This window comes from Neodiprion pinetum, chromosome 4 (assembly GCF_021155775.2).
Source record: "Neodiprion pinetum isolate iyNeoPine1 chromosome 4, iyNeoPine1.2, whole genome shotgun sequence".
Lineage (NCBI taxonomy): Eukaryota > Metazoa > Arthropoda > Insecta > Hymenoptera > Diprionidae > Neodiprion > Neodiprion pinetum.
The window spans coordinates 1,769,024-1,793,875 of NC_060235.2; the positions used below are offsets into that span (position 1 = coordinate 1,769,024).

At 42.1% G+C, this 24,852-nt stretch overlaps 1 protein-coding gene across 2 annotated transcripts; it reads left to right on the forward strand.

The window, feature by feature from the left end:
- Positions 1-83: 83 nt before the first annotated feature.
- LOC124216627 (uncharacterized) lies at positions 84-24,654 on the forward strand. 2 transcript variants are annotated; one of them, XM_046621332.1, is made up of 9 exons: positions 84-493; positions 13,620-13,862; positions 14,375-14,532; positions 14,618-14,818; positions 15,748-16,091; positions 16,433-16,652; positions 16,750-17,052; positions 17,214-18,505; positions 20,077-24,654. In XM_046621332.1, exons 2-9 carry the CDS (start codon positions 13,631-13,633, stop codon positions 20,447-20,449), a joined length of 3,123 nt encoding a protein of 1,040 aa, XP_046477288.1. In that variant the 5' UTR covers positions 84-493; positions 13,620-13,630; the 3' UTR covers positions 20,450-24,654. The 2 variants fall into 2 exon arrangements, with proteins under 2 accessions (XP_046477288.1, XP_046477289.1); XM_046621333.1 differs by having other exon boundaries at positions 14,396-14,532.
- Positions 24,655-24,852: the final 198 nt, after the last annotated feature.

The window sequence follows — 24,852 nt, forward strand, 5'->3', positions numbered from 1 at the left end:
CCGGAGCTCCGGGACGCCGACGTCGTTGTCGAGCACCCCACGCGCCCAGCCGAACGACGTCCTCAGTGCCCGGCCACCGGAGCTGCGAAAACCCGCCCGAGTTTTCCCGCAGCAAACGCAGTCGCGCCTCCGACGCGGAGGGTAAATAGATCGGGATAATGAGCCGGTGATTACGCCGCGTCTCATCCGCAGCCAGATACGAATTTTGCGGATACCGATTTTAACATTTCACATTTCTATTATATTCATACTCGCACGCGTACGCTAAAATTTATTATTTTTTTTTTCTATCGCAGTTGTATCGTATCGCTGCATCTACTGAAATTCGCTGCGGGAACGAAGACTGGTCGGATATATTGGCATCTTTTTATTTGTTTATTTTCGATATTGTTATTATTGTTACATTATCACGAGGTAGTTTCTTCGGATCTATTTATTCAAAATTCACCGAGTGTCTACCGCGGACTGATTTACCCAGCCGAATATTGGACATGTAAGTTGCAACGAAAAATGCCTACTACTATCCCATGTATCGTCTGTATATTCAACCCCCTCGTCGTTCACCGTTGGACAACTCGTAAACGAGTTATTGTAGTCCGTTTAACGGTGTAGCCTTTCATCGAATCTGGAGAAAGGTAGCCCCCTTTCTTCAAATTTTTTGAACTCTCTACTTCTCTCTCTCTCTCTCTCTCTCTCTCTCTCTCTCTCTCTCTCTTTCACCCCGAGCCGGTACCTGTGACATAATTTTTTTGTAAACACCCCGCAACCGATATTATCAGTCTCTTCGTTTCCCCTCGTAACCGACGCGTACAACGCACTTACACCTGGACAGGTTATATTTAATCCAATCAATGTCCCAGATCGCGGATTATAGGCGATGTAGGAAGTTTGTGAGGCTCCGTCGCTGCACGAATTCGAATTACAATAAAGATGTTAATTTCCCCCGTTCGTACCCTCAAGGAGAATTTTCTAATTTTAAAAACCGGCGAGGAGGGGACGCTTCCAAATTGAAAACATCCCCCGGCCGGTTTGAGGTTAAAACTACCCGCGTTGTGCATCCATCCCCCCCTCAGACACGCATCGCTGCCCTGAACGACGACGAGGGGAAAACGTCAGCGCGCGTCGCGACGCCTCGACTCGACTCGACTCGAGTCTCAAACTCCCCGGGCACTCAAAGTCCAGGCAGTTTGGTTCAGGGTACCATTTTCTCTCTCTCTCTCTCTCTCTCTCTCTCTCTCTCTCTCTCTCTCTCTCTCTCTCTCTCTCCACCTACAACGGATCCGGGGGTGATCCGGGGCATGACGAAGGTTGTGCGCGGTCAGGAACCCGACGCGCCAATTTCTCCGGCATTGCAGCGAGGGACGATTGCTATTGGACCCCGTGATCGGTGCTCGTATTTAAGTGCAGCTGCATCGCTCGAATTAAGGGGCGAATCACTCGTTACGAATAATTAGACAGACGCCGAAGGACGGGAGATATCGAAGATGATCCGGTTTATGACTCCGTTCCGTCTTATATTGCATTCCCTGCACTTCTTCACCATCTAAGTGAAGAAAAGAGAAAACTATTCCACAACTTGGAATCCTCGTTGATCGTTCGAATCTTCATATCTTTGATCGAAATCGCGAGATGTACGGAATTTTTAATCAAAAATTATATTTATTTATCGAAAAAAAATTTTTTTTACACTTTCGGACAGCAAAAATATAGTTTTCGCCAACAATTTTGTATTATAGAATCAGTTTTCACAAAAAAAGAACACCAATTACATTTTTCTGTATATTACGTTTCACTGTTCAGAAACTGAATTTTTCTTAACACAAAATACGTGTAAATAAATAATTATTGTCGTTATTCTTACGAATCTCTGAAAAATAGGTAATTCTGTAATGTTCCTGAAAAATATAAAAACACGCGGTATGTGCCTTTTTTTTTTTTTTTTTTTTGTGATAGCGAAAAATGAACAATCGAACAAACGAATGCAGTGAAAGAAAATAGAAATCAGGTAACTAGAAATGCTCTTGTTAAATCGTTTTTTTTTTTTTTCTTTTTTACTCGTTTTAAAGCGGCTAAAAGCCGGCCGTCGCCGCTAATTGAATCGTTGCGCTTTGCGGCGGCGGTCGACTCGATTATGCTGATTAGTTTGTTCCAACCGTTCTGCAAATTGACGTAAAATAAGTATCCGTACGTTTATACGACTGGCCGCACCGTCGAGAGACAACCCAGCGAATCGTTGATGCGCGTGATTTTAAACACGATTCTGCAGGCTAAGAATCGCTTTTTTAATACGACCTGGAAAAAAATTTGCACAATCTATGGAATGTTCGTTATACAACGATCTATCGATCCATCATCGACGATCAAACGATTCCTCCAATTTTCCAACGGATTCAAACAACGCGACTGTATCATCTAACAGATATCGGGGAAATTATCCTCCGAGAGACTGTAATACGCGGATAAGAACGGAGCAGATCTCCCGTTTTCACCATATATAGCCGCTCGCAATGCGCTGCTCCAGTTACACGACTCTGCGTTATTCGACCCACGTTGCAAAATTCTCCCTCCAAACTGCAGACTCGAGTCCTGCAGCTATCTCTCGGACAATCGAATCCCTGTGATCCCTTTAACACGGCACAATTTTTGCCACTGTATGCTTTCATTTTATTTCCAACACGGTTTGTTCGGCTTGCAACCCGAAACCTACGGAAACTGCTATCGTCGCTTTTGAAAAAAAGTTCAACAATACCGCTTTTTGTAAAGTGCACGCAGGACGAGAGTTTTGTTTTTGTTTTTTTTTTTATCTTATCGCTTTACGGGATCTGGTATCGATTTTACTCCGTGTCATATACTTATGTATGTCACTTTGGAAAGTAGTAATAACGAAATGACACCGCAGTAATAACGATAATGCAGAGTTTACTTGAAATCAATATTTGCTTCTTGCCTACTAGACATCTTCAGACAGGTGTATACCACCCACAACTCGGTGTATCGGGGTATTTCAGGAGAAAATACTATGCGGTTTTCAATCGTTGCACCTCGTAAAAAGTTATTGTTTTGGTTGAAAGAAAGGTTCTGTCAAAATATGAGCGTTCTACGTTACGCGAAAGATCGCGTTCGTTTGAATTTTCACTCTTTTTCACTTTTTTATTTTCTGAATTTGTCAAGAAACACGTTGTAGCACTTTAATTATTATTTCTCTTTCCTGACGTTTGTACATTCAATTCAAAGATCACGATCCACAACACAGCGATAAATCACAACCGGGAATCTTATTCTCCTAAATCAAAAGTTCGTATTAAATTATAACTATTCTACGAGATTGAACTAATGAAATGAAAAAATCGTCAGATACAATTCTCAAACATCAACTAGAGACATAATATTACAATTGCGAGTCTTCTTTGCGACATAAATTGATGTTATGATTGATGTAAGCGATAAAAAAAAAAAAAAATGTTACTCACGATTCTTAATAAATTTTTTTTTTTTCCAAATGTACAATAGCGAAAAATCAACTGAGTGCGATCTTCCGCATAACGTAAAACGGTCATCTCTTGCCAGAACCTCTCTTCCAATTTAAAAAAAGTTTTCAAGTACCACGATGGAAAATCGCAAATTATTTTTTTCTGAAACGCCCGACAGTCCATTTTTGACTATAAGCATTTTTACCTGTAAGACAAACATTTTGCCGCACTGTAAAAAGTGAAACATTTTCAATTCATGTCCTAAGCATCGCGTTTACAGGCATATATGTTATACGGATAAGCGAAGGTGTATGTAGGGACACGGATTCATGCTTCGGAACGTTTCTCCTGACGCGTTCGTCGATATTCAAAGTGTTCGGGTGCCTTGAAACCCGGCCCGTAGCGCGTCTTCGCTGCTAGGATAATTTCGCGAAGGATTTTCACCGGGCGTTATCAATTATTGCCGAGCCGCCGCAACGCCTTTAGCCAGGCTAAACCGCCGCCCCTTCCGACCGGAAGTGCGGACTGCCCTTAACTCCGCCGGGATTACCTTCGACTCTGAGCTTTAAATTTTCCACCAAAAGCGCGAAAATTAGCGAACAAGCGGTGAGGAAATTTTTTTTGTAAGATGGGGATCCTTTCGGCAGATTTTTTTTTTTATTATTTTTCCCATCGCTGCCGCAACACGTTTGCTGCAATTTTTCGAAGAGCAACGTGCAGGCATTTTACCAACTTCACGTCGTTGCGGTTTCAAACTTTGTCGGCAGACTCCGCCGGGATTGGAATCTGGGATTTCGAGTCTTCGGTATCGAGGATTCGTGATGCTCCAGACGAACTTCGGGAGCCGGTGAACAAAGTCAAGTGAAGAAATAGTACATTATGTAACAAGGGAACAAAGTTGACTTTTATTACTGTGTTACATATAAGACTTTATTTCCGACTCAACTTTGGCCGCGATATTTATTTGAAAATTGGGACTTTTAAATTGGCCTCATATCTCCCAAAAATGCGTTTTAGGAAAAAATATTTCTTATACTGAACTGAAAATGCAGAATAATGACAAAAAAATGGATGTCACTTTAATGGATTCTATGACTGAAAGGGTTAATGGATAATCGTGCAAAGAGCTTGATACAACAGTCGAATAAACACCCCGCGAGTTACTTTCGTGAGAATTATTTTTCTCTCCCGAAAACGCCGAGGAAAAATTTGTAATTATAAGCGCTCGAACTTTTCCCGCGGATTGCTGCGCCTCGAGGAATCCCTGCAATTTTATACACGTTCATGGCTATATCCACGCGTAGTTAAGAAAAAACAGCCGTTTGAATCAGAGAAAAAAAATTTCAGGCCGCAATACCATTTCGGTTAGGTATTATTTTCAGTAAAAATATGTTCTTCTTCCATGTTTATTTTACCATTTCTTTCACCTGTCGCCACGCAGTCTCCGAATAAATATCGAATCTTACGTTAATAATATTTAAAACAGTATCGATCACAGTTAACGATAAAATTTGTCGTTAAATTTTACAATTTTTGCTTTTATTGCCAATGCGATTGAAATATTAGAAAAAAAAAAAACTCGATCGATTAACATTTTCCTGCATCAACGGCAGTAAAAAATCGTTTCCTTATAAAGTAAAAACGACACGATACGCAGATGAAATTGCATTCGGATCTTTTTAAAAACGTGAAAATCAAGGCGTATACATGTAGGTTATACGTAAAGAATCGATGTTGCAGGGTAAAATTCTCGTACTAGTTTGTTCGTCGTAACTCGCCGACGTCTGCAGTTTTCCGAGACGTCGACGTTCCGTTCCGTCTGCTGATTTTTTTATTTTTTTATTTTTTTTTTTATCCTACCACTTTTGTTCTCCCCTCCTTTTCACTCCCTCTTTTACTTTCTCCGCTTCTCTCCGCCCGCACCGGCCGTCCAAGAAAAAAAAAAAGAAAAAGACAAAAACAAGCAAAAAAACAACCCCGGGTTCTAGGCAGGTCCGTATCGAGTGAGGGTCGAATCTGTCTATACGTAATATTTTTTCAGCGAAACGTGCGCACGAAGACTAGCGTGAAAAATTCTCACTTTGCTCGCCTTGTTCCGCGGGGAATCATCGAGGTGAAAAGGTTGAGCGAAAAAGTTTTTCGCGACGTTTGAAAACGGCGAATTGAGACGCGGGCGTGCAAAAATAGAAGGAGAGATATCGCGGGGGCGGGGAAAAACCGATGCACACAACTCGAGATGTCGTCGTCACGATTCTCCTGCAGCTTCGGCAACCCAGGGAACAGAAGTAAGAAATTTGTTTGCAGGGATCAGGCGAGACGGATGGCGGTGATTTCGTCCAATCGTCACAGCAGCGCCGCCTCTGATCGTTTTATTTGCAATACCAGTCAGTCTCGCAGTTTACGGGCGATTTTAGATGCTCGTCGATATCGGAACGAAATCTTTCATCTAGGCGGGACATTTTTCACTTTTGCCAAATCTCGGTCACGCCGATTTTCGAACACTTTTATACCTCGGGCCCGACTGCCGGATTACTTATCACTGAAATTGAACCCAAGTTACAATTGTAAAGTTTTGCGGTTGTAGTTTAGAATTTTTTACACTGTATTTTCAATGCAATTGCGTTAAGAGCGTACCGAAGTCTCACCGAAAAATTACTCGAGTGAAAATTTTCGACTCCGTCGCACCGGAATAACAACGAAATCTAAAAGATTTCTTTCTAAATTCATACTTACGACTGAAATCACACTTGTAAATTTACTGAAACTAAATAATGCGGAAGCATATTTTATTTAAAAAAAAAAACTTATTTGTGATATATTCGTGATACGAAAGTGGATTTTCCGAGTCTAATTTTGGTAAAACCGCAGTGAAAAAATTTCACAAGCGCATCAAAGAATTGAGTGGAATTTCAGCGATTGCCTGGAATATCACTCTGATATCACTGATTTCAGGATCCACTGAAAAAACACTCTAACGACACGTTGGGATCGTATTTTCTGGGGGTGGGGGATGAAAAAAATGACGAGGGGATGCACCGGGATCACGGAAGTGTGAAAATATCGGTTTAAATTGAGGTTTTTATACGGATAATAAGTCCCGATCAATCCTGTCTCACACGCTCGGCTCGGCACATTATACCTATAATTGGAAAAAAAAAGTTTAAAATCACTTTTTGCCAGTCGGTTATGTCTACACCCCGTATATCCACTTAAATCGTAATCCTTCTTTGAAGGCCGGCTTAGCGTATACTCGCCGAGGTTCCGCGGCTATCGGGTAGCGGTAAATTTAAGTTCGGCTTAAATTTTAAGTGGAATCTCCAGGTGAATCGAGTCCCCGTTCGGGGAGAGCTTTTTAATTCTCAAGTTTCCCCCGTTGTATCCACACAGTCCGCAAACGCGAGCGTCTCTCTCACTTTAGCGGGCAAAGCCTTACTTGAAAGCATTATTAAATCTCCTTACGCATACTCATCGTACAGACATACGTACATATGTGCGAAAATTCGATATAATTAATCAGAGACATCCCGTCGATCTGTCAGTTTTATGAAAAGAATATCCAGCAACAAAAAGTCCCTGCAATTATAAACCAGATAATTTATTCCTGGTTCCTTTTTCAAATTGGGGGTCAAGTTTTCATACTTCGGTTCGTTACTGTTTACGAAACAATTTCACCTCGGCATGTTTCGTTACAATAACATTACTAACTTGAACCTAAGTTTTTCAAATCTCAACTTTGTCAACAATTCCAATCTCCTGCAGCTAATTGCAGTTGCACTAAATTATTGCATTACACGTGTATCGTCTTACTCGCGATATTGAGAAAAAAATAACAATAAAACATCCCGACGCTCCGTTCAACTTATTTCTTTTCCTGTGCATTTTAGCGAGTAGAGGCTGATAAATTTTCACTTCTTGACCGGAACGAGGATAGCTAGGTTATACGAGCGAGGCAGGAAGGGCAGGCAGTCAGTCCTGCCTGTAGAAATAAAACGTTTGCTAAAAGTCGGGAAGAATATGACCCTGCGATTCTGCTCCCTGTATAAGGATTGTAGGGATTTTATTTGTTCGCGAAACGAGCCCTGCGGTCCGCTCGCTCCTTACGGAGGAATAACCTTCCTCGCGGATATGCCTCTGTATATATGTATACACTTATCCTACAACTTTTACGCTCTGCTGACTTGGTAAGGAATTACCAACGCACACAAACACACACACACACACGTACGTACGTACTTACATCTATATCATATTATATTTCATTCACCGCGGTTTATACGACCGTCATAGCCATGGCCATAGCCACGGCCGGTCATAGCGATTAAAAGCCGAGCAGCTCGTCAACGCGCAGAGCTTGAGAACTTTTTATATCCTGCGTTTATATTGACGCACACACAGACGCTTTTCGTACCGAGTTAAGTGAGCTGCGGTGAGGTTTTGCAATCAAGCATAGCTGTCCTCGGTTCATCGAATTATTCAAACTTTCAAAAGCACACTCCGGCGGTCGAGTCGGCGATTTGTCTTCTTTTTTCCCTACCCACCCAGCAAGCTCAGCCTGTATAATTGTCGGAATTTATTTCATGCAGGTAAACTCCAGCCTTTTGTGCTTTAATCCAGCGGTGAATCGTCTGGAGGGTGAAAAATCGAAGTAAAAAAGAATGTGAAAAAGAGAATGAAAAAAAAAATGAAATAAAAAAACAAAAAAATAACGGGAGACCAAAAAAGCTCCCTTAATTCACACGCGTATATGTATACATAGCCGTCCGCGAAACTGATTGTGAGCCAGAGAACAGGAATACCATTAACCAATCAAGCGGTCCGGATCTCAAATTCGAGGCGGGAACAAAGCGCCTACAGATCTTTGCTCTCCTTTGAACGTCTTTGAAATTTTCCGGTTCATCATCATCTCGCGTGAAACGATATACATATATATGTACATATATATGTATATATATAACGTGAAACTTTACCTTTCAAATCACGATAAATTCATACAAGTCGTTGGTTTTTTCAAATTTCGCAGTTTCATTTTCATAAAATTAATTAACTCTTGCCTTATATTATATATATTAGGGTGGTTCAAAAAAATTAACTCTTTTTTTTTTTTCAACGTCACACCTTCAATAGTTGCAGGAAGAGGAAAGAAGATCCCTGCCCTTCGTGTTAATTTTTAGTGGTTCCTGAATGCTATTTTTCACTTTCCATTTGATCAAGACGCGAAAATAAGTTTACTTTCATTCCGAATGTTGTAATTCAGTAACGAGGCAATGTACATAAATTTCCGTTCCGTTTCCGGTACCTGTTTTTGTAGGGAATTGAATAGTGTACAAGAAAGGTTTCTTGGAATTTTTTTGTAACTCAACTCTTTCAAAAGTTATTCAAGGTTAAGGTTGAAATTTTGTGAACATTCACCTTCTTTTCGAGTTTAACAGCGTAAATACTAGACTTATTACAGAATATTGTAGTTTTTCTTTATAACACATTGCAACCGCTATAAAATCGTGTCATTCAATTAATTGTCGACTCGGGCAATTTTATTTTTTAATGATTACAAATAATAATACGTAATATATGTAATTCTTCTTTAAAAGCATCTTTTCTTAGCAAAAAATGAATTTGCTCGAGCTGAAAATTATTTGAATGAAGCGATTTCATATAGTTTGAAATGCTTTACAAAAAAAGAAACAATATTTTGCGACAAGTCTAATGTTTTCGCTGTCGATCTCGAAAAGAGGTGATTTTTCACATAATTTCAACGTTAACCTTGAATAACTTTTGAAAGAGTTGAGTTATCAAAAAATTATAAGAAAAAAACTTTATCGTAGAGCATTCAATACCCTATAAAAACATGTACCAGATATTTATGTACATGGCTTCGTTACTGAGCTGAAACATTCGGAATGAAAGTAAAATTATTTTCGCGTGTTGATTAATTGAAAAATGAAAAATGACGTTCAGGAACGACTAACCGTTAAGATTAAAGGCTGAAATTTTAGCAGGCATCTTAATGCCTCTCCTGAACTCGTTCTACCGAAGGTGTGACGTTGAAAATAAAAAAAAAAAAAAAAAAAAAACCCCGTCGATTTTTCGAACCACCCTAATACACGGTACACGTATACGATAACTCGACGACTGTAGGGCACCACGGTGAAAATGCCTGGTACATTTTTGGCATCGATCGGTGACCGCGGCTGCACAGCTGTGTGCGCACCTTATAAATATGTATAGAGTATAAGTATATAGCTACTTTCTTCCGTCCGTAAAAAGAGCGCTGCGACCTGAGGGAAGAGACCCTGTTTCCTTATTTCGTTGAGAAAGAGGGCAGCGGCAATGTGATTAAGAGTTAAAGTGTTATTCTCCGTCGTCGGGGCCTCGGTGTCTTTCCTTCTCGTCAAAAGGGGCGCCCAGCGATCCCGACCAAATCTCTCCTTCGTCTTCATCTCAATACCTGCAACTTCCTCGCCCCTCATCGCCACGGTTATATTCGGCTCTTCTTTTGTCTAATGAAAACTCCCGGAGAATGATATTTATTATTATCATTATTATTTTTGTTATTGTCATTCTCTCACTGCGATGCAATATTAACGCGCGGGCGAAAATCTCATATTCCAGCTTTGAATACCTCTCTCGCTCTCTCGTCTCGAATCCTCAGTCAGATTGATGCACAATGTGATTGGTTTGTAATTGCGAACTCGAGTCTCTTAACGAAATCCAGAACTCCATTTCAAACCGTAATTGTCAAGGGGTGAAAAAAAACAAAAGTTTCACAATTGCGTAATTGTAATCATTGGCCGAAGAGTTGAGGGGGAAAAATGACAACGGTTGGGGCGTAGAGAAGCTGCCTTAATTCAGAACCCATCTCAGGCTCTACGACATATTCATGTTTCCACTTCGGAGCGGCTTATCTTAATGTTTATGTACCTACAGCATCAAAGTTCCTGTTATAGCCGAAGCAACGGCGGCCGTTCAAGTTGACCATTAAGGTGGACTGGCGCCTCTGGATAGACGATGATACCGCAAGGTTATAACGAGAACACCCTAGGTACCGGTTACATGAAGGATCTTACATCAGCATCAGCGTCGGATCAATTAGTGCCGGTGCATAAACGAGAGCTTGCAGCTTGCATCGAGGAGAAGAAGAAAGAAGGAAGAAGAAGGAGAATAATAATTGCGAAGAATAGAGAGAAACACTACGGAGGTGAAGTTGAAAACGAATTAGTGATTAAAGATCTACTGGATATACATTTTTAACAAAAATTCAGTCTCGTCGACAATATTTGAATACTTTGTGAATAGGTAAAAATTAGTAAATAACTCAGTTTGATTAATAATAATGCCCAAAAGTTACGAATAAATTGTTTGGACGAAACATTATTTAACGAATTTTTAGGGAATGTTTTTTTTCTGGCATGTGAAATGAGTTCGTTGATTTTTCTGAATACATATGAATTTTAAAAGAATTTTCTCATTGTTATAAAATATCCGTTTTCTAAGAATTAAAAATTTTGCAATATGAAGAAATAATCGTAAAAACGTTGTGCATTATAATCACAAAGTTTCCGGGGCATTGAACGAATAGTTTCGTAAACAAAGGCTTGGCAAAATTTTCGAAAACGAAAATTTCAAAATCATGAGCAAATTCTTTAAAAACTCATGTGTATTCAGAAAAATCAACGAACTCATTTTACATGACGAAAAAAAACATTCCCTACAAATTTGTTCAGCAATGTTGTTTTTTTTTTTTAACAATTTGTTGATCACTTTTGGGCATTATTATTATTCAAATTTAATTTTCTCACCTCACACTATTGTGGTTGATTTTTTTCGATTTTTATCTTATCACAAATTATTAAAAATTGTCGACGAGACTTACTTTGAGTTCAAAACGTGTAGCCGGCACATCCTTAATTCGTTCCAATTTCTCTTCTGCGGACGATTACCGCGTTAATCGTTAATTGTTAATTGTTGCATCGGTGATGTTGACTGGTCCGAATAAACCTCGACGTGACTAATACGCGCTCTGAATTCTCATGCATTAGGCGGAAGGCATAAATTCCGTTTCGCGAAGCGTTCCGAACGCCGTCTGACTCTAACGATCCTGAACTACTGCAGCTGGAGGTTCGCTCCGCGCGTTGACTCGTACTACTTTAAAAGGATGCTGATCGATGCTGATCCGCCGGTGCAGCTCGTCCGCAAAGCATCAGCCGCAGCTTTTCTAAATGACGCAAGTTTTCTAGTTCATGAGAAGAAGTTATCGCGCGGCTGTGCGCTTATACCGCGTATATTTTATATCGAATTCCGAGCTTTGCCTGGATGAGTGAAAATTTTGGGAAAGTCGCTTTTTCGCTACCTCTTCTCGATGTGCTGCGAGGATGAGGGAACGTCCGTTGATCGGAGCAGAATCCTATTCGAGGAACGGCTATATGTACAGGGGATCGGAAGCTGAAGCTGTTTGTCCGTTCGTTTGGTTGACATGGAAATTTTATAGATATCTTGACGCACCCGCCACCCTCTTACACGGCTTTCTTCATCTTTTGAACTCCGCCGATACAGAAGTAGATACTCTCCGCGTTCGCCAATCCCCGGGAAATTGGATATTATGGTGGGACGGAGATATAAGTGTCTAGATATATGCGTGTTGTGCTTTTTTCGTCATCCCAGTTTCTCCTTCCTGCTTACATCGCTCCAACTTCTCCTTGGTTTCTCCCCTCGTCGCGATGTATTGGGAGAAAATCGCTCGTGCCGGTGTGGGGATAAATCGGTTTGTCCGTCTTTGAACACCACATGTACCTGCAACGAATCGTGCATTCGTATCTACAAATTCCGTCGTCGCAAGACGGGATCTCTTTGAACCGCTAGCCTTTTAAAAACGGGCTTCCCGGGTCCGAGGACAGTTGAAAGGGAAAAAAAGAGAAGAAAAAATATATGCATGTATAAAAAAATTCCAGGAAATCATTTTTCTCCGAGAATCGTGGAAAGCTTTCATGGATCGCTGTGGATGGTCATTAGCTCGAATTAATCTCTTGTTAAGGTCTGTATTGTGCCGGTTACCTCCGCATATAGGCGCCCGGAGTCGGAAAAAGCAGCGCAAGAACTAGTCCGATAACCGTGAGTAAGTACCTACACACCGGGTCCTGCAGGTTCGGCCGCTGTCGCACGTAACGTAGGTGTACAATGTGCCAAAGAGCCTCTCATATCTCCACCACCCTCGGCATTGTCTTCCACCCTATCTGATATCCCTTTTACGCTCGCTCGCTGTACAATGTCAGCCGGGTTCCACCCCCTGTGAAGATAGGCAAACCTATAAACAGTTGCTCATTGAATCCGCGCAGGTTCCACCCTCTCGAATTGAGCGTATTGTCTTTTACCGCGTCGCCGTACACGCCTCATATTTACTGTAATTACAACCCAAACGAAACCAAGAACCATATAAGCCACACTATGTACGCTCATCCAAGACGCAATTACTCACTGATCAGGACAATGAGTCGGCATGCCGGGAGGACTCATTAATTTCTCATCACTCTCTCGTGCAGCCTCGTGTCACGCAACACGTCCTGTGATATTTCCGTTATTATACCGCAGCGTCATTTTCTACGATATTCTGTTGATTTCGAGGCGCGTTTTTTTCTAGATTTTACAATTCCTCCAACAGAGGCTTTCGTCCTTCTGCGGACATGATTGAAATAAGTTTTGAAAAAAAAGTCTGGACTTACGTCATTCCCGAGAGTAAATTGCCACCGCGGTAGTTCCAATTCTCTGTACAAGATGCCACTTAATTGAGTCTGTTGTAAATTCATGGGGGTCTAAAATGAATTAGCCAGATTCAACCGCAAAAGTTTGTTGAATGAAACGAGATGTGCCGGTTGGATCAAACAGATGGGTTGACTTTGGTCTTATTGTTGGTAATTTATTTTATAACTCGATATACGCATACTTGTTATGCAAGTCGTACGGCTGCGTTGCATGCGGTTACTAATTGTGGAGTGAAAGCAATTTACGTCTGATTGGATTGAGACTCATTAGCGTTACATGCTTTCGAGGCAATTACGACGTTTCTATGGATGAAATTGAAGAATTTTGAGGAAAAATATTATTCACTCGACTCTTGGTACAAGGGAGCATAATCCGGGTTACCGATTCAATTTTCAGGGTGAAGGGGGATGTTGGTGCGCTGGCAGTTGCTGCTCACAGCCGCTACCGCGGCTGTCGTCGTTACCAAGGCGTCGGCGGTATCCGCTAGTCCTTCGACTTCGTCCTCAACTATCGCAAGCTCGACGAGTTGCCGTCCATCCGAATATCTCTGCGACACGGGGCAGTGCGTTGCGCAAGACAAATTCTGCGACGGGGAAGATGATTGCGGCGACAAGTCGGACGAGCCTAGATACTGTTCTCGTGAGTTTGCCACGCAAGGTGTAATGTAATCGCCCGTGTAAAGTCGGATGAAATTGTTGTAATTTTTGGTGGTTTGCATTTCGCAGTCTTAACTCGCTCTGCAGCGAGCAGCGAGCGGTTGGGTTTTAAATTAAAAATTACTCCCCACCTTCCCTGCAACATTGTGTACAACCTGCTGCAGACTCGCGTATTCTATCAATATTCCGTATTAATTTACCAAGTTTTCCAACTCGTTAAAAGTATCGCCAAGAAACACCCCACGGGAGCTCTCTTGAGTTTTAAAGGGTTCGCGTGTTTCGAAAGTCGTGAAAGAATTAAAAAGTAACTAGCGCAAAAGCTTATTATATGTGTATATATATATATACATAGCGACGCGTATAAAGTTGTACAGCGAGTTTGCAGGCAGGCCGAGTTTGGGGACGAGGTTCGAATTTACGACGGTCGAGTTACGTTCGAGTGCAAGCTGCACCCGGCGACATTATAAACCAATAAATTACGTACCGAAATCGAAGGGCGCGTAATTTTCATTCCAGCCTGCAACCGGACCCTCTTCGGCGATGTGGGCCGTACTTACGTAGTCGAAGTTCGCCGACCGCGGGAGGACCGGTTGCCATTTTTGTGCAACTTGAACTTCACCGCGGCCGGAGGCGATTTGGGGGATCTTGTCCAGGTGAGGAACGACAATGGTCGATAGTCACGCAACGCCGGATGCCGGGCCCATTCCCGTATCAATTATCTTGTAATTTCCGGTCCAGCTCACCTTTGACACCTTCACCGTCGGCCGCTTCCTCTCCTTCACCTCCGAGGGATGCCCCGATGGCTACATGACCATACGAGAAATCGGACGACCACCGACCGGCGGTCAATGGTGCGGCAGCGCCTGGGGCTACACGGTATACTACAGCGAGACGCCATCCATCAATCTCACCCTCTTCCTGTCCCGCCTCTCTGAGCAGGTGAGCCCGCGCCCTCTTTTTGCCCGCTTTTCATCGTCCGGAACACTTCGGAGCCACGGAATTAGCCCCTGATGACGGAAGCTTTTTTCATTCATCTCGAACCTTCGCTTTCTCCGGTTCTCACCAGGAAAGCACCCCGAGGTGTACCCCGTGGATTTTTTTCATTCCGCGATATGTTGTACAAGTACCTCAAAAAACATTGGTCGCCTATTCTTATTCACGTTCCAATTCAGCCGTAGAAGGTGTGAAATTGGTGAAAACCATCCCTAAAATTTACTCCCAAAGATCGATTTTTTTTTCACCAAACCAATTCGACTTTCATCTCTGTCAACACATGATGAAATACGCGCAGTGTTTTTACCGTTTTTACCCTCAGAGGCTACATCCGTTATTTTTATTATTATTATTATTATTAATTTTTTTTTTTTTGTTTTCAAGGCAAACTTGAGGGGTTGTTTTTACCCCATGAACGGCCAAATTGGCTCGTCAAAAAAGTACGTGTCTAGTGTATTTCGATGGAGTAGAACATGTCACAGACTGACAAGGAAGGCATCCCAGGTCAATATCTCGATTTGGTTTTTTTTTGTAATATGCTACGAAAGACTAAAAACTGAGCGACAAGTACGTTATTTTTCATTATCCACCATTAAACATTTTAAGGGAGTGAAAACGACCCTTTGGTAAAACATTTCAGCGTTACTTTTATGCAAGAAATTCCACCGTTGTTGGGTACCCATCTTTGGTGGTCGTCCACTGTAACGTATTACAAAAGAAATCAAATCGAAGAGGTCGATCCGGGATATCTTCCCTGTAAGGAAAATCGATGATGTATACCTGAGGTACTGCCGTCGTCAGCTTCCGCCGCGATAATTTATCGAGGAACGTTTGAGACCTTATCTCGGAACTTGACCATTTAAAAAATTCCACAGGGCGTCGGCTACAACTTCGACTTCAAGCTGTCTTACAAGTTCCTGCGCCGCAGCGAGGCGCACCTCCGATACGGCAACAGCACCATGGCGACGTGGAGAGGAGAGCTGGTAAACGGGACCTACTGTGACCGGATCTTGACCCGGTGCGACACCCGGGCTTGCCGCCTCCAGTCCCCGAACTACCCGGGTGTCTACCCCAGGAACGTGACCTGCTACTACAGGGTGGAGCAGATGCGAGCGCCGCCGGGTCACCGGGCGCTTCTAGCAGTCAGCCAGCGAAACAGCCATAAAATCCACATCAAGGATCAAATTGTCAAATACGATAGGAGCCAGCGGATATTAAGGTGTGTAACGTTCATTCCATTCCCGCTGTTGCCCGTCCCGCTCTACTCGTAAATCCTACACCGGAAAATAAGTTACCCAATTCTCTCGAGCCTCCGAGTGAGCGCGAATACCTGTCTGCACTGTGCATCATGCACAGGATTTTATGTCGCATAAAAACCTATAGCAAAGCTACAGAGTCTGCATACCCCGCCGCTTCGTCCTTGCGTCCAATCAGCGCAGGACCGTCTTCGCAAAATCCCTCCGACCCTATAATTCGCCGTATTTTGTCCAACTCGGCTTTTCTTCTATTCATCCGCACTCTCACGGCACCCGTGGACTCTCATCGACGACCATTTTCCAGGGTCTGGGACCAGTGCAACGTCGTTCAGGACTACCTCACCGTCTACGACGGTGGCTCGACTTCTGACAGGGTGCTGGTCCGCCTTTGCGGAGGCGATGCCGTTCCCGATATAGTCAGTAGCCACAACACGATGCTCCTAGAGTTTCACACGTCGCCTTACGACAACCCCTTTCATCCGGTTCCGCTCAGCTTTCTTCCCGGGTTCGAACTGGAAGTGCAGGTATAATTTAATACTAGTTTCACTACAGTGGAAGGAAATTGTTTTATGGATGTGTACAAAGTCTCCTCATCTTCCTTTTTCGCATCGACATCGACAGGTTCTGTTCGTCGACGAAAAGTCCCGCAGCTTCGTCAAGGAGAACAACAACTGCGACTTCTACATCTCGGGATACGAAAGCTCGTCGGGTATTTTGGAAAACCCGAGGCACTCTCTAGCCCCCAATACCACTTGTCGGTATTATTTTCAGGGCAAAGCCAACGAAATCGTCTGGATATCATTCGTCAAGTATTACGCCGCAAGCTCCGACCCTGCCGCTAACCTCGACACCGCTACCGAGTGCAACACGAGGCTACAGATATGGGACGGAGCTTATCCGTCGGACAAACAATCGGCCCCAAAGGTGATTACTATTCACTCGTTCACCTAATCCGTCAATGGATTACTTTCGTGGACAAAGTTAAATGTAATACACGTGTAACCCGATCATCGCGAAAGTCCTCAAACAATAACATTCAAAACGAATACAACTTGTACAGACCTACAATTGGCATCAATTTTCAGAACATCTCACTGATGGGTGAATTCTGCAAGGACGACATACCGCGTCTCTGCGATCACAGCCTTCTGCGGAACAGCAGCCGTCAGACGCGTCCCTGCAAGCTGTCCGAGAGCTACGTATCCACGGGAAAGGATCTGACCCTGGAGCACATCCTGCGTCAAGGAAGCGCGTTGTACCCGATAAGTTTCGTGCTACGTTACGAGTTCGTTCACTCAAGTGGTTCGACGGGTGGTGTTCCAATGCAGGAGACGATGTCGTGCGACGAGGTCTTCCGCTCCTCGCGCGTCCCAAGGTCCGGGAAGTTCGCCTCCCCGAAGAGCGTCTTCTTCTACGGACGGGGTGGCGCTCAAAACCTGAGCTGCACCTACCGCTTCGAGGCGGACCAGGAGCAGCGTGTCCAGCTGACCTTGGGCCCTGCGTCCTTCGGGGACCGGACGCAGTGCGTCTCGTCTACGGACCCACTGGTGGGTCGTTGGGGCTGCGATTACCGATCATCCCAGGGGGCGGTCGCGGAAATCTCGGTATCCGAGTACCCGTGGCCGGGGGTAAGATTGATGCGAGACTGTCTCTGCTCCAACACGAGCGGCGCGGTGAGCTTGCGGCCGCTCACAGCGGCGGTGGTGGAGGTGCGGTTCCGCGTCACGGGAATGAACATCACCCAGGACTACCGGAACTTCTTTTTCGAGGGACGGTACCAGTTCCTAGAGGCTACGGAGGCCGCCGAAACCGGGTGCACATCGCGGCTCGAGGAGCGACGGCTACGCGGTACCAGCGGCGAGATCTCCCTACGGAATCCGCTGCCCCCCAGGACTCCCCTGCTCCCGGGCTCCGGTCCACCCGCGGAGGAACCACCTCTCGCAAACGACGACGTCGCCACCGCCTCCCAGTGCGTAAACGAGCCTTGGCTCATCGAGCCCGAGGACTCGCAGATGAACTTCCTGTACCTCAGAACCGCGGGTTTCGGCATCAGCACCGAGACCGTATCCCAGTGCGCGACGCTGAACAGGATCGTCGTTTACTCGGCCGCCGACACGCGACGGAGAAACGTCATCTGCCCCGAGGGTGGACCCGAAGGACTTAAAACCGTTGACTTCTTTTCCGACGGGTGGAACGCCAGTCTTTCCAATCGCTCGGCGCTCATTACGCCTCACGCCCGGAGCTTCGTCGTCGAGTTTCTGCAGCATGAACCCGGATACTACGCCGTCACTTGGATGGCCATTTCGAAGCGAGCCTCCCTAGCCCTCGCCGCTGGTTCTGCCTTCGCCATTTCACCGATTCACGACTGTCTCTACAGGTAGGACTGGATTGTTTTTAAAGATGGTGCTTTTCAACACCCACCCCCTCCCATCGGGGGGTGGTGGGACCCTTTTTACCCAACCGCTTGGAAAAAGTTTTTCACGATCGCGTTGCAATTTCTCGCTAATAGTCCACCTTTATGGCCGCCTATAATTCGGCACTGAAACAACGAGTTCGAGTGACATTATTGTTATTATACCTATGGACCCGCGGGTATTCCCTTCTAGATGAGACTGCCTCCGCTCAAACTACCCCAGATACGATAAACTTCAACTTTATATATTTACTGCATTGCTCGTCGGTAGAGAAAAAGAGATAGAGAAAGGGGAGAGGGAGGGATTTGCCGGCTTCGATGGCTTTGTTCTACGGTGATGTGTACAGTTTGTTCAATAAACTTTTCCGTGCGGGGTGATCCTGATCAGCCGTGGTAAATTGGGGTCCCCACAATTAGTTACGGCTTAAGGGAAACATGGCGGAAACGAATTTTCTGCCTGTCGACATTCGACAGTATATCCTTGAGTTTGTGTTTGTTTTGAAATTTACGAGTCACACCGCTTTCCGTAAAATTTATCCTGTATTACGACGTACTTGTGGACGAATTTCAAAAATAACAAGAGTTGAATCAAACTATTTTATCAAACTCATCAAAATTTTCTCAATATTCTCGGCTTTTGCACCAGAAAACAAAAACGAGATTTGAAATCTAATAACCAAGATCTAGTTATTTCTTTTCCAACGGAATCAATTGTGCTTACCAATTTCTATATGCAAAGCTTATCAATTGCTAATTATCAGAAAAACTAAGATCACTTTCGTATAGCCTGAAACTTGATTCGAATACGAAATTTTTTTTCCATTACTCCAAGTTGAATCCAACTCGTACCGATCCCCTGATAAGTTGGACAAGGTCGACGATAAAAAGCGTTACGTTTTATCGATCCCACTTTATATTTACACATTGTGTGTGTAGTTATATACCGTAAGTATCTACGTGATACAAAAACATCTGCAAAACGAAATTGTCACAAATTATTTGAGCCAGCTCAATCCACGCATCCGTAAATCCGGGCATCAAACTTGATAGCGTATCTTTTTCTTGTACCTTTTTTTTGCGTCTAGACTGTTATATATCTTAATCCGATGATCCGAATCTACCGACTTTTCCACCCTGGTAAACCGATTTCAGTCGACGTTCAAATTCTCCGCCGAAAAATCGTTATTTATCATCCGCATGATTTTGTCATTTCGCTCTTTGTACAATTTGCCATCCGGAGAAAATCCCTCGCCTTTCTTTCTCTCTCGATTTAATTTGTGATATTTTTTTCGGCAAGCGATTCTCGTTCACTAGAAATAATTATACGAATAGAGAAGAATTACAGTAACAAGTACTTGCAGATTTTTTGTCAGTTGATTGATTCGATTTGGGACGGGGTTGAAATTTCGAGTTTGGAATAGTTCCGAAAGCGCCAAATTCAGAACTTCAACCCCGCCCCTTCAATTTCTAACGCAGTAACCGAGACTAGAAATTCATCAGCGATAAATTGTAAGAATTAAACGGTTATTTTCCAGATGCCCGGAGATCCAGGCGTGCATAAACGTCGCGCTTTGGTGCGACGGAGTCCGTCACTGTCCGTCAGGCTTCGACGAGGAGGAGGGCAACTGCTCTTATCGTTTCGGTGTTACGCTGCTGTACGTCGCAATCGGGGCGGGGGCGTTGGGGATATTTGCAATTTTGTTGCTGGCGACAGGGTGCCTGAAGTACTGCCTGTACCGTCACAGGGCGAGGAAGAAGAAAAAGAACGTTGCTATAAACGTGAACAACCTGCACGTGAATCACACCCACCCGAACAACGGCATGACGGGAAGCAGACTGAGCAACCGTTATCTAGCAACGCCCCAAGAGATGTTCCTCGACAATTACGGCAAGGACAGTATTTGTTGACAGCAGGTTATATCGAACGTCGAGACCACCGTGTGATCGTTGAGGTTTCTACTTTCTTTTTTATACCGCGAACACAAATTATACAATGATGAATGTGTAATTGCACCGCGTTCGCCCGATAATTCACTGGATGCAGGTGCGGGCTGCCGGTGATATAGGATAATAAAATTGTAAACTCGTAGGATATTTCCTAATGTAACGATAACATAGTAACTATTATACATATAGGTACCTTATACACTCTGTAATTAAACATACTCGAATGATGTATAATTTAACGATGCTCATCACGATTCGTTGTACGCGATTTCATTCGTGCGCCGCGGTTCAGCCTCGGCTGTTTCCGGTTCGTTTCAAATCGTTATTTCCGGCTCATCGAGGCGGTGGATGGAAAGGGGGAATCTAGGGCTATGACGATAAACGGTAAAGTGGTTTCGCAATTTACCGAGATCAGGCAAAGCTGAACATTAGAACTGTACGGAATGATCAAGATCGATAATTTCATTTCCAATAAATGTCAATGAGAAACAATAATTTTACGGTTTCCCTAAACAATGTTTCCAATTTGCAAGAAATCTACTTCTGCAGGTTTTTCAATAACTACTTTACTTACTAAGACGTAAAAAAACCCAGCGCAACGCGATTATTTCTTTGCAGGTATATCATACTGACGATCGTCACCCGCAACGTTTCGCAAAAAAAAAAAAAAAATAACTCTTCTCATGTATTAATTATTAGTAAAACGGGTACTCAGTGAAACAAGAATTTTTCCGCACAGTCGTCGAAAGGTCTTCTCCTATTTTCCATCCAGCCTCTCGATTATTATCGACAAAATTTACCGACGAAAAATTACTTGAATCAAAGAGGAGCTAAAACTAGAATCACATAGAGAAAAAAAAAACATACCGACAAACGGACGACACGTGCCAAATAATAAAAAAAACCAAAACTGCTAGTGAATTAAAATTACAACAATAACAGCCAGTAAATTATTGTAAACAATTACGTCTGATAAGAAAGACACAAAATAACATCCAATCATAACAATAAGTACCAGGACGTAATACTGTATACAATGTTTTAACTATAGTATTAACGTCGTCATCATCATTATTATTATTATTGTTATTATTGTTATTATTATACGTAAAGAATCGCACGGCTACTACGCAACAGCAGATGATCATACGGCGGTTTTCAATATCAGAGATTGCTTCTTGTCAGTGTTTCATTCGATTTCATTTTTCCAACAAATTCATTCGTAATTAATTATTCTAATTTCTTTTCTCAGTTATTGTCAAGGTAATCGCACGAAGTTTATTCGTCAAACTACTCTGCGATGTTGTTTCGAGTAATCCGGACATTGACGCCACCGTATAATGACAAAGAATATAGGTAAATATCTGTCCGTAAGCTGTGATAGATATAAGCGTATCAACAATCTGAATAAAAAACAATAAAATAGAAAAGAGAAACGAAAAGGAAAAAGAAAAAGAAGAGAAAAGAGAACCAACAATGGAGAGTTATACAAATAAATACAATAATCATAACCCAAGTATCGATTCGTCATGCGAGCAAAAGTGTAATTGTATGATAGGACACATCTTTATATTACATAAACACAGTTTGAAATCGAAAATTATTTTGACACGAGCTTAACGATCGATATAAACTTATTATATGTATATATTATTTATTATTATTATTATATATATATATTATATACATATACACATATTTACCGATGATATTGAAAACCGCATTACTTAAACAATGCTTTACGTATTTCGGGTAAAGTGAAAGGTGAAATATCCAGCTGGTTTCCGTCCGATCCGACATTCTTTGGAACCCATTCTTTTATCCCTCGCCCCTATAGATTCATTGTATTTTAATTTCTTCCTTTTTTCGAATAATTCTCCACTTTTTAATTATCGTAAAATTGCGGGGCAAACGGAACGAGGACCGGACAAGAGATGGCTGCAAAAACTGCTGCACCCTGCACGATATAGATGCTGGAAATCGAACTCGAGTAATAGCAGTGAGTAGTAAATTCGCGTTCATTCGCTAAGTGGCTCGGAATGTTGAACATGGAAATACTCGATTGAAGTATATAAAAAGAGTGGGTACTTAAAAAAAAGTATGAACGAGTCTTCCGGTAATAACGGAAAAATTTTCTCGAAAAATATGTAATATATAATAAAGGCGGACCCCGTGGATTATTAGTATTATTATTATTATCATCGCTTCCGAGACGATAGAAATGGATGTCCATGCAACCGCGATGAGATGCACCAATTTCATAATGGTGCACTTAAAATATGGTTAAAAGATAATTTAATGGGGATATCAATTTTTAAATTACAATTCGGAAGGATTATGTAACCGTAACACCTGAAAACGCAATCGTTCGAACACTTGGTTGGGATCACGAATATGCATGAGTGTATATATGTATATTTTATATGTATAGTAATAGCCTGGCAGAGATCGATGATACGATAATGAAATGCTCCCGTGATTAACGAAGTGTGTGAATGCCCACTGATCACAATTGTAAATAGTAACAATAACGGTAATATTAATGTTAAATTAGTCGAAGGAAAAAGTAACGCAGTGGCGATAATACGTTTTAGTTGCTTACGTGCATATACATAATTATACGTGATATACATACTATATATAATACATAGGTATATTTAATAAATGAATGTAGGAGTATCGTATAAGGTATTGCGATGAATAATATACATATAGGAAAATTGTCTGTTTCCGTTATCATTCGCGTTTGGTATTAATTAGCAAGACAAAGTTTTCATTGTAGGTGCTTCTAATTTTGGGCGTATAATTATTTCGATACGTTTAATTGCATTCTAACAATAAGCCAAGGTGAATTTCTTACGTGAGACGATACGGTGTGTTTCGTAAACTTTGCGTTATAGACTATATAAAAGGAAGATGACTTTCTTATTATTTTCACGAAATTTATCGAGTATATTGAATATAGGTATAGTGTTGCATATAAATATTGTAAACTAATATGCTCATCTTCGGTATTAGATGTATACGAGAGATTTTTTTTGCGGGATTTTATGTTTTACAATCGGTGTGTATGACTTAAATGTCGCTCGGTTTAAGTAAGGATTGCAAAAATACACAAACTAGGGATAGCGAATCAAATTTTCTAGCTCATCATCTGCCCGTCAGTCGTCAGAATTGTTTGCATATAAAAGACATAGAATATAAATTGAGGGGAATAGATGAAAAAATCGCGTAGATACTATCTAGATAAACGGTGAGTAATCTTTCATACATACAATTGATCGATACTTCAACCGTGGCTGCAACGACACTTGTACTACGAAATATAATAATATTATTATCTGGCGAGCTGAGAGAATGCGAATTGAAAGGGAAGAATTATATCTGTATTTAACTCCAGGATGGAGGGTGCACTGCGATTTACAACAGTGCACGTTACTATTAAAAGGTGTATGTGTATAATATAGTGTGTTTAAAAGAGATAGACGACACGGCGACGGCTCACTTACATTTACAATTAGATAAGCTCGATACGTATAAATATAATAAATATATATATACATATATATATATTAGGGTGGTCCTCGTTTAGGGTGCTATCGAATTTCTTCCGGGCCGCCCCTCAAATCGACTCCAAATAATTCGAAAACCATTCCTGAAGTATTTCAGATTTTTATCTCAACTTTAAAACTGACTGCCTGTTTCATTTAGAAGGTGGTAATTCGGTTGGTTTGTCTGTTGTGACGATGTTAATTTTTTATCGAATAATAGCGTCAATGCTAACAAAAATTTTGCAGTTACAGATTTTTTTTTACATTTTTACTCTGACAATAAAATTTATACTGAGAATGTGGCGGAAAATCCGCTCTGTTTCTTACAGGCACGGGATAGAGTTGGGATAAAAATTTTGAAAAATTGAGGAATTGTTTTTGAATTATTTGAAGTAGATTTGGAGCACGGCCAGCGATAAATTCGTCAACGCACTAATGAAGGACTACCCTTACGTATATGATATACGCAGAGAGGTGTGAAACTTGAATCAAAGGGGCCTTGATTCAACGACATTTCTATTGAAGAATAAGCACATAATACATACCTAACATAATATATGTTGCATAATATTGTAATCTTGTGTTTATAATTTTAATAAAATATTACCAAGTTGAGACGTGCACACCTCTTTCCTACACACAGTCACGTTTTCGATAATGATTCGCGTATAATGAAGAAGTCGACCTTTCTGTGGACTGATATTACACGACCTAGCGACGTTCGACTGGGTTGCTTTCTATCTGATTAAAACCTGATTTAGTGACATGGTGAAAACCTTCTGATTGCTTGAACATCATCCAAAAATGTAGTTG